This window comes from Lissotriton helveticus, chromosome 5_1, assembly GCF_964261635.1.
Source record: "Lissotriton helveticus chromosome 5_1, aLisHel1.1, whole genome shotgun sequence".
Lineage (NCBI taxonomy): Eukaryota > Metazoa > Chordata > Amphibia > Caudata > Salamandridae > Lissotriton > Lissotriton helveticus.
In genome coordinates, this window is record NC_136065.1 from 277,669,789 (window position 1) to 277,680,098 (window position 10,310).

The 10,310-nt window shown below is 48.4% G+C and overlaps 1 protein-coding gene across 2 annotated transcripts in view; it reads right to left on the minus strand.

The window, feature by feature from the left end:
• AGTRAP (angiotensin II receptor associated protein) overlaps window positions 1–2,446 on the minus strand; it is a 108,626-nt gene extending 106,180 nt beyond the window's left edge. Inside the window, exon 1 of one of the 2 annotated variants that reach the window (XR_013594723.1) lies at window positions 2,291–2,446. Coding sequence is in view for 1 of the 2 variants with exons in the window: in XM_078642212.1 (XP_078498338.1) it covers window positions 2,291–2,317 (27 nt within the window). In the remaining variant the exon portion in view is untranslated. The remainder of the gene's footprint in view (window positions 1–2,290) is intronic. The other variant, XM_078642212.1, reaches the window with a different exon arrangement.
• Between the last annotated feature and the right edge of the window lie 7,864 nt (window positions 2,447–10,310).

Sequence of the window (10,310 nt, forward strand, 5' to 3'; positions counted from 1 at the left end):
CAGGTCGAGAGGCTGACACCGCTAGGCACCATGAGATGCTGTCATAGCACCAGAGGGCAGGTCGAGAGGCTGACACCGCTAGGCACCATGAGATGCTGTCATAGCACCAGAGGGCAGGTCGAGAGGCTGACACCGCTAGGCACCATGAGATGCGGTCATAGCACCACAGGGCAGGTCGAGAGGCTGACACCGCTAGGCACCATGAGATGCGGTCATAGCACCAGAGGGCAGGTCGAGAGGCTGACACCGCTAGGCACCATGAGATGCGGTCATAGCACCAGAGGGCAGGTCGAGAGGCTGACACCGCTAGGCATCATGAGATGCGGTCATAGCACCAGAGGGCAGGTCGAGAGGCTGACACCGCTAGGCACATGAGATGCTGTCATAGCACCAGAGGGCAGTACGAGAGGCTGACACCGCTAGGCACCATGAGATGCGGTCATAGCACCAGAGGGCAGGTCGAGAGGCTGACACCGCTAGGCATCATGAGATGCTGACGTAGCACCAGAGGGCAGGTCGAGAGGCTGACACCGCTAGGCACCATGAGATGCGGTCGTAGCACCACAGGGCAGGTCGAGAGGCTAACACCGCTAGGCACCATGAGATGCGGTCATAGCACCAGAGGGCAGGTCGAGAGGCTGACACCGCTAGGCACCATGAGATGCTGTCATAGCACCAGAGGGCAGGTCGAGAGGCTGACACCGCTAGGCATCATGAGATGCTGACGTAGCACCAGAGGGCAGGTCGAGAGGCTGACACCGCTAGGCACCATGAGATGCGGTCATAGCACCACAGGGCAGGTCGAGAGGCTGACACCGCTAGGCACCATGAGATGCGGTCATAGCACCAGAGGGCAGGTCGAGAGGCTGACACCGCTAGGCACCATGAGATGCTGTCATAGCACCAGAGGGCAGGTCGAGAGGCTGACACCGCTAGGCACATGAGATGCTGTCATAGCACCAGAGGGCAGGTCGAGAGGCTGACACCGCTAGGCACCATGAGATGCTGTCATAGCACCAGAGGGCAGGTCGAGAGGCTGACACCGCTAGGCACCATGAGATGCGGTCATAGCACCACAGGGCAGGTCGAGAGGCTGACACAGCTAGGCACTATGAGATGCTGTCATAGCACCAGAGGGCACTATGAGATGCGGTCATAGCACCAGAGGGCAGGTCGAGAGGCTGACACCGCTAGGCACCATGAGATGCTGTCATAGCACCAGAGGGCAGGTCGAGAGGCTGACACCGCTAGGCACCATGAGATGCGGTCATAGCACCACAGGGCAGGTCGAGAGGCTGACACCGCTAGGCACCATGAGATGCTGTCATAGCACCAGAGGGCAGGTCGAGAGGCTGACACCGCTAGGCACCATGAGATGCTGTCATAGCACCAGAGGGCAGGTCGAGAGGCTGACACCGCTAGGCACCATGAGATGCTGTCATAGCACCAGAGGGCAGTACGAGAGGCTGACACCGCTAGGCATCATGAGATGCGGTCATAGCACCACAGGGCAGGTCGAGTGGCTGACACCGCTAGGCACCATGAGATGCTGTCATAGCACCAGAGGGCAGGTCGAGAGGCTGACACCGCTAGGCACCATGAGATGCTGTCATAGCACCAGAGGGCAGGTCGAGAGGCTGACACCGCTAGGCACCATGAGATGCTGTCATAGCACCAGAGGGCAGTACGAGAGGCTGACACCGCTAGGCATCATGAGATGCGGTCATAGCACCACAGGGCAGGTCGAGTGGCTGACACCGCTAGGCACCATGAGATGCGGTCATAGCACCACAGGGCAGGTCGAGAGGCTGACACCGCTAGGCACCATGAGAATCTGTCAGTAGCACCGTAGGGCAGTGTAAAAACTGACCCTGGTGGGCACTGGCAAATGCGGCCAATGACACCAGTGGGCAGTGTGAGAAGCGGCATTGGGTACCAGTGGGAAAAAAATGCCACCGGAGGGCACTTTTTGAACCTTTAACTGCTTGCTGCAAACTTTAAAAAGAATGCTTGGAGGAGGTGCAGGAAGCCGACGCTGTCAACCTGCCCTGCATCTTCCCAAGTCATCTGCACTCATCGCTCCACAGACAGTGCAAGGTCTCCCGGGCCACTCGGGTACAGCTAGCTAGGCTCCCATTTTCTTACACCCACTGGTATCCCCCACTTTCTCCCGCCGTGACTGCTTGCAAGTCTCGCCACTCCGGAAGTCACCGTATCGCTTCTCCCCCGCGCCCTCTTATATCCCGACCCTTGCGCCAGGTGGTCCCTTCAGTCACACTCACTCCTTTACCTTCAGGTTCACCGCCGGCAGCTCCATGGCTCAACTGTTGCTTTCACTGAACTCCAAATTTCACGTGACAGTGAAGGGCGGGGCCGTCATGTGATCTGAGGAGGAATGATGCCCAATCACGTGGCTCGTACGAGGGTAGAAATCGTGGTTCTGTGGAGTTCCTACGAGAGGCGCCCAAACCGCGTGAAAGGAAGCAAAAGTTTGGCGAAGGCTTCCTGGATTCGCAATATAGTAAGCCTGTAACTACACAAAGTTGTCACTAGAGGGCACTCTGACATTGCAAAATGACAAGCCGACCTGACAACCCCAGGTCTGGTGAATGAGGCTGAAGATCGCTATTTAAGAGAATGTCTGGTGAGTCAATTGAAATCAATGGAGGATAAACAATCTTAAGAGCAGAGCTTTAAGTGAGATGAACAAACTGGGGGGTCTCTCCAAGGACGTGGCCAATGTAATTAAGGGAGTGGCTTAAAACACATAAGCTAAAAATCTGTGCTTAGCATAGTGTGCTGGCCGACTTGTATTTTGCTGTTTCTGTCATTGCATCCAGATATATGATACAACAAGTAGCATCATACCTACAACAAGCAGGGCTCGAGTCGGGGTACCACGCGGGTGGACGGCATCCCCCCACTTATTTTACCGGGTGGACGCCGTCCCCCCCTGCACCTCAACCGCAGACCAAACCTACATTTCCAACGGAACCGAAAAAACATGATCTCGCGGGTTCACTGCTGTACCTCTGAAAAAAACACCGACTCCTTCATACCTTTGTTCTTTGACATAATAAAAAGTAAACGTTCTGGAATGAGTTGTTCAGAGAAATTAGGTCTTTGGTTCAAGCAGAGCACCCTTTTCTTCAGCAGGGAGAATCCGTAAATTAGTTTTTTTTTCCGTTTCTGTATCAGGCAGTTTAAGAGGCAGGACGCTGCATACGCGCTGGCTCCGCAGATGCAATCGCATCTAAGGGGTGAGTGAGGGGAGGTAATGAGCCCGATGGTGCAAGCCACCTTTCGTGACGTCACTTCCTGTCGTGACGTCACTTCCGGTGACAGCGCCCCCCCTTCTTTTTTTAGGACTCGTGCCCTAACAACAAGTCAGTACTATTGGCTTTGTCAATGGTTGTTTGTTGCATAAGATAAATAAGCAGAAACTATGGCTCGTTGTATATAATACTAGCAGCCCGTCCCGACGTTGTCCGGGTATGAATTGCTGCTGGCCAGTAGTATATTGTTTTGTAGGATTTCGTTTTGATAGCATTTCTTATCTGTTACAGGCCTGTGAAACGCTCCGATTCACAGTGCACTGTTGATGCACTTAAGAGTGCGCGTTCAGTAGTGTGTGAACTCGAGTTTCCCTACTTTATTTTTCCTTGCAATATTATATAGCGCAAACTCGACAACATGGCGTGAACACAATTTACATTACAGAAGAACACATTCATTTGTGGTAGGCACGGGGAGACAACGCAATTTGCCTGGAATCACAGGATGTTGAGCTGATGCCGAGATTCGAACGTAGCTCCCCAGCTCTAAAATTCACAATTCTAGAACTTTTGGCGGGAGGTGTGTCTAAAAGTGTATGTCGGTGCTGGCCATCAATAAGAGAGACCTGTGCATTTTTAAAATCGGTGGTGAAAAAATATGAGTAGGTTGCTGGAGATGTGGGCCGCCGTGCCACCAATGTACTTACCGGGGGAGGGTAAACACCCATAATTCCGCAACTTTCTTTCCGCATACCATCACTCCGCATATTTTCATTACGAAAGTACCATGACTCCGCAATGCCATTATAACGCATGGCATTACATTTTAGATGCTTTTACCACGCATACATTTACAACAAAATTCGTTGTAAATGCATGAATGGTAAAAGCATGTTTTTTTTAAGGTTTGGATGAGGTAAGTATGGGTATAGGGGTATATGTTTTGGGGTACTGAGGTATATGTTTTGGGGTGTTTGGGTATTTTAAGGGTTCAGATATAGTTTTGGGTTATGGGGTACAGGGGTAGTTTTAGGGTTTAGGGATAGGTATGGGTTTTGGGGTACAGGGATATTTTTAGGGTTCAGGGCTAGGTTTGGGTTTTGGGGTATAGGGGTATTTTTAGGGTTCAGGGGTAGGTTTGGGTTTTGGGGTACAGGGGTATTTTTAGGGTTCAGGGCTAGGTTTGGGTTTTGGGATACAGGGGTATTTTAGGGTTCAGGGGTAGGTTTGGATTTGGGGTACAGGGTTATTTTTATGGTTCAGGGCTAGGTTTGGGTTTTGGGGTACAGGGGTATTTTTAGGGTTCAGGGGTAGGTTTGGGTTTTGGGGTACATGGGTATTTTAAGGGTTCAGGGCTAGGTTTGGGATTTGGGGTACAGGGGTAGGTTTGGGTTTTGGGGTACAGGGGTATTTTTAGGGTTTAGGGCTAGGTTTGGGTTTTGGGGTACAGGGGTGTTTTTAGGGTTCAGGGGTAGGTTTGGGTTTTGAGGTACAGGGGTATTTATAGGGTTCAGGGCTAGGTTTGAGTTTTGGGGTACAGGGGTATTTTTAGGGTTTAGGGATATGTTTGGGTTTTGGGGTACAGGGTATATCTATAGGGTTAAGATGGGTTAGTGTTTAAGGGTGTTGTGGTGTTTTAAGGAGTAAGGGTGGGTTATGATTATGGGGTGCAGGGGTATTTAAAGGGAGCAGGGTGGATACCCGGAGCTGGAATGTACAGAACCTGGGAAGAAAAAACAATGAAATATTGGGCACAACGCTCGCTTTTTTTTTCCGTAATCCCGCGCCCCGCCCCCGCCCACGCCCCCAGCACACGCCCACAGCACACGATATGAGACATGGCATGAAGGGCGGAACGTACCACACGCCCCCAGCGTTTGTCACGCACCCAGTACACGCCCACAGCACAACGCAGACAAGCCCACAAGGGACTACTTTGCTGGCACGGTTCTTTTACCTTTTAAATGTATATGGTGGGCGTCTGCATAGCTTATGTCCTACTGCTGCAACTGCCCTTTCCAACGCTGTATTGGGTGTTGTGCAGAAAAGGCACAACAGAGGGCAGAAAATGAGCAGATAAAGCCAAAAAAGAGCAGAAGAGGGCAAAGCAGAGGGTAGAATAACAAGCAGAAATGGCCACAGGGTAGAAAACAAGCAGAAAAGGCAAAAGGAGGGCAGAAAAGTGAGCCGGTGGAGGTGACGACCTCGAGATAACGCACCTGCGCGCCTTAAGAGGTATCTGGACCTACGAATATTTTCGGCAGCCCACGCAGCAACCCTGTGCACACGCCTAATCCCTGCTGATGAGCGTTAATGAACGCGAAACACGTGTCCAGGGATGGCAAGCACACCAGTGAATACCCTCAAGACTCAACACTCGGGTAGAAGCGCACCCGCTGATACCGACTACATCGACCATCATGCTTCGGGGTCACACGCTGATGGGACGAGCAGTGTGCGACCTCATTCGGACAGAAAAGTGAGCAGAAATAGGCAAAGCAGAGCAGAAGAAGGCAAAACAGAGGGCAGAAAAATTAGCAGGAAATGCAAAACAGAGCAAGAAATGAGCAGAGGAGGCACAAATAGAGGGCAGCAGGTAGACAAGCAGCAGAGGGTAGCTGACTTCGGGCAAGCTGGACAGTATAACTGTTGCTGGGGGAGCTGGTATGAGGGCCTACTCTAAACCTCAAACATTCCTACTAGTAGTGGAAGGAAAGAAGGAAGACCTTTAAAAAATGCTATTGGCGCTTACCTGCCAATGATTCGAATCTTTAGTGCTCTGAAGACACAGATGGGGAACGTCAGTGGCAGGCTGCATCCAATGGAAACTTTTGCGCAGTGAGACAGTGATAAACAGAAGGGACGACGTTAAAGCACAATCCAGGGTAACTTTGAGGGAGAAGACAGCAACTAAGAAGCGAAGTGCAGCAACCAGGAAGCAGAGGCAGCAATGACAAAGGTAAAGGCAGCAGTGAAGAAGTGCTGATCTGCCAGCCAAAGCAAAAGCATTCACAAGCTTTATGCGCCAAAATATGCGGCACTTCCTGCATCTGTGCTGCTGTCCTTTTGATTGGTGGAACGTCAGTGCTAACGGTCCCACATGCTGATTGGCTGGTCTGCTTGATTACTCAAATCAGAGAGCACCATTGGATATATGGCACGAAACACATAAGGAAATATACATTTAATGTGAAAAACTACAATGGAAGCTGAAATGATGAGGTAGAGGGCACCTCCCCCACTTTGAAGACCTATGCCCTAAACAGATGCTTTTATCCCAATGGTTGCACCCCCAGAAGGAGTCCTACTTTAATTTTTGTTGCAATAGAAGGCAGCATAGAAAGGGGATGGGCCTTATTTCCAACAATACAACAGTATCTAGAAGAGGTGGGCCTTGATTTAAATAAAGGAGCATGAAGAAGTAAAAAGATGGCAGTCCCCTGAAGATGAAGGAGGCGGGAGCATCCAAAGGAGGACCCAGCAGGGGTACCCACTGGTTGTCTACCAGCCTCCAGCTGCACTCAGCAGCGAAGGCATCCACAGATAGAAAGAGCAGGATCCCTCCCCTGGCTGTCTAGTGGTCTAGCTCAGTGGTGGGATGACTGAGGGACTGGACTCCGTGTCTTTGGCACAGTCTTCGGTCTTGGTGCCATCAAGCCCGCTTAAAGCAGGTCCCATGGGTGGAGGTTCGAAGTCAAGGTATGTGAGGCCCTCGAGAGAGGCAATGATAAGACAGGAATATTGTCACTTGTGCAAGTAACCTTGATCAAGAAGGCGATTCGACAGATCTTCTCAGAATCTAGTTCTGGGCAGGAACGAAGAGCTGGAGGAAGGTCACACAGCACAACTATGATCTCAAACTCACAACCTGAGAAGTTATGAGGACCCTATATTTTCGTCCATAACCTTTCAGTACTGGGTTGGGGCCGATATCACTTACTGGTGATCTTTTCCCCCAGAAGTGGTTTGTACCTCAGCTTCCCTTGGGTTAGGCCCATTAGTCTTTTGGGGATTGCGCTTGCCTTGGAATGGTGTTTGATGATGGGCAAACACCGAGCTTGACGCTGGGCAGGCATTGCCATGTTTTTCTAGGAAAGACCTTCACGTGCCACTGAAGAAAGTGTTGCCCGTTTAGGGTCACCTGGGCCTCTCACAACCACCTCTCAGCCTTCCATACCAAATGAAGAGTCGGCCAGACAGTAGAGAATACAAACCAAATATATATTTATTCAGGTACACTCGAGTGGAGCCCTGTCTGCCCAGTCGCTTAGGGGTGCTGCAGAGAGGACTGACTTCAGCAAACATAAAGATATATTATGTCATTTCAGAACCAAGGAAGGCACACCCATAATGGAATTTTCTAAGCAGGTGCAGCTAGACAAAGAAGTACAGTACGATGAGTTTCGATTCTGAGCCCGGGCTCACCCTGTCTCTATCTGAAGGTATTTCTGTCTGTGCCTACCTCTAGACTTGTGGGAGAAGGCCTCTATCTAGTGGGAAAGGTATTTTCCTAATAAGAACAGTGTATTCATTAGCAAAGCAAGGCCCAACCTTGGAGAAATCAAACTTTCCACAACCCATGGTTTCAAGGAGACAAGAAGCAGTTAAGAGCATGAGTCAAAATAGCGACTAAACATAAAATGGTGCCACTAATGCTAACTTACATGGAACAATTCATGGAAACATTTTTATTTCATCACTACCTCGTAACCTCTGAAAAACATTGTGGTTTTCCCCGACTTGCTCTTGTGCTCTTTTCAACTGTCTTGAACTTTAATTTGATTAGAACTCAAAGGAGTAACATTAATCAAGTATTTAATGGTTTGCAACAACGCCAAGAGTACTGCGAGCAAGGCTGGCATTGTGAATAGCAAGATTTTTAAACAGCCCATGTGGCTAAAACATGGAACCATCTTCTTAGCAGCGAGCCACGAATTGTTACATTGAAATTCAGCTAACTGCACCAGCTCCATTCATTCTGTTTCGCACGCATAATTAATAATGCAGGTATGCTTCGCCCTGAAATTTGTTTATTCTGTCTGACTACCTCTGCATGGCTGGCAATAAGTCATGAAGTGCAAACCTATATTTAACAGGATTCTGTTATAGAAACCTTTCAAAAGGAGAATAATGGGCTCTGAGTTACTGTAAGTGGAAGGATTAAGTGATGCTACCAAAATATTGTAAATGAAACCAACACTAAGTAGCAAGAAGTCAGAGAAATATCTAACTATGTAAAAGTCAAGGAGGGGACAGAATATATTCAACTAATAATGTGTGCTAGTACAGTCACGCTTAGGGTATCCATCCTATGAGAACAGATTCCCATCAGTCACCACACCGAATCCGCCCTACATCATCTGGGATCTTTTATACCATCAAGGTAGAGTGGAATGCCCACAGCTTGACTGACAGATCTTAAAGCCTGACCTTGCCTGTGGGGCCCAGTGACTTAGGTATCATGTGGGGTGTCTGACTAAAAAGCAGTGCTCAAATATGTGAAAAAATGTGAGTAAACAAGTGAATTACTAGAAATTATAAAATTGGATAGTAAAGGGGAGAGAAACTTTAATATGCCCTCCTTTACTCCCAAATTAATAAAAAAGGGTGCGAAGTGGCATCAACAAATAACCACTACAGAGAATGAAAGGTCGACATGTTTCTGCAGATTAAATGGATCCAGCTGGTATCCTACTGCTTCTTCAGGACCATTTAACGCTACTGCTACTTATAGTAGAAAAAGGTAAGAGATTACCTGAATATTAGTTATATCATCCTTCTCCTAAAAAGGTACAAAGACAAATACATAGAAAGAAAAACACACAACACATAGTCATGGTTAGATCGCTATGTTGAAATATCTTAGAAGCAATCGTCATATTGAGAGACAAAATATGTACATCTTCAGTCGATAGATACTCATATAGGTCTCGAATACACCACGTGTGTACGCTCACTTACCTAAGTGGTAGGAGAGAAAAGCTCCACCTCACCTGGCTATAGCGCAGGTAAACGGAGCACCGCTCTAGAGGACAAATATAGACAAGAGAGGAAATAATGACACACAAACATATAGCTGCTAGCATCACATAGCTATCAGTAGTAGAACTTATTCATTAGCTTGTCTCTAAGGGGCATATTACCAAGCAATAGCGCTAATTATCGCTATTGCTTGGTTAGAGACAAAAATTTACCGCTGAGCTGCGGCGATTTTTATCGCAGATAAACCTTGGTATTACCAAGGTTTATCGCAAATGCGATAAAAAACGGCCGCAATGCATGAATATCGCTGAAAAGTCAGCGATATTCATGCATTACAGAGCTAATGCTCTTAGCCATGTTATCCACCTCCCATTGGATAACATGGCTAAGAACTGCTCAGGGCAGGTGTTAGCTTTTGGAGATATTCGCGCTTAGCGCGAATATCTCCAAAAGTTGGTAATAGGAGATAGCGATGTTAGCGACTGTTTCCAGTCGCTAACATCTTGGCACGCCCACTTTGCATGTCATTAGTGATAAATATCACTGACATGCAAAGTGGGGCCCAAGATGGTCGCTATCTCCTACTAGCTGTCGCTAACTGCTGTTAGCGACAGCTAGGTAATAGGGAGATAATTTTATCTCCGCTTTTTTGGCTTTTAAAGCCAAAAAAGCGGAGATAAACCCCCTTGATAATATGCCCCTCAATCTTTCGGTTGTGTCAGTACCGAAAATTGGAAAACCAATGTAATCCCATGTTTAGTGAAAAAATACGGGGAAGCATGCCCTGATAGTAGTACAGCAGATGTCAGATGAATCAAAAGTGCATATTTCTGTGCTATATAACTTAGCCTGGCTCGTTCCATAGGTTGAGGCTATCAATTAACTCTGATCACCTCTGCAAACACTTGGCCTTGATTCTAGCCCCAGTTTTATACGTTAGAGAGACCAAATCGCTAATGACACACAGCCTTCGATCATGCATAAAAACTCTCGGTCTGCCGGAGTATACCCTCAGAACCACACAGGCGTGGTCTGGCTTCTTTAAAGAGAGCG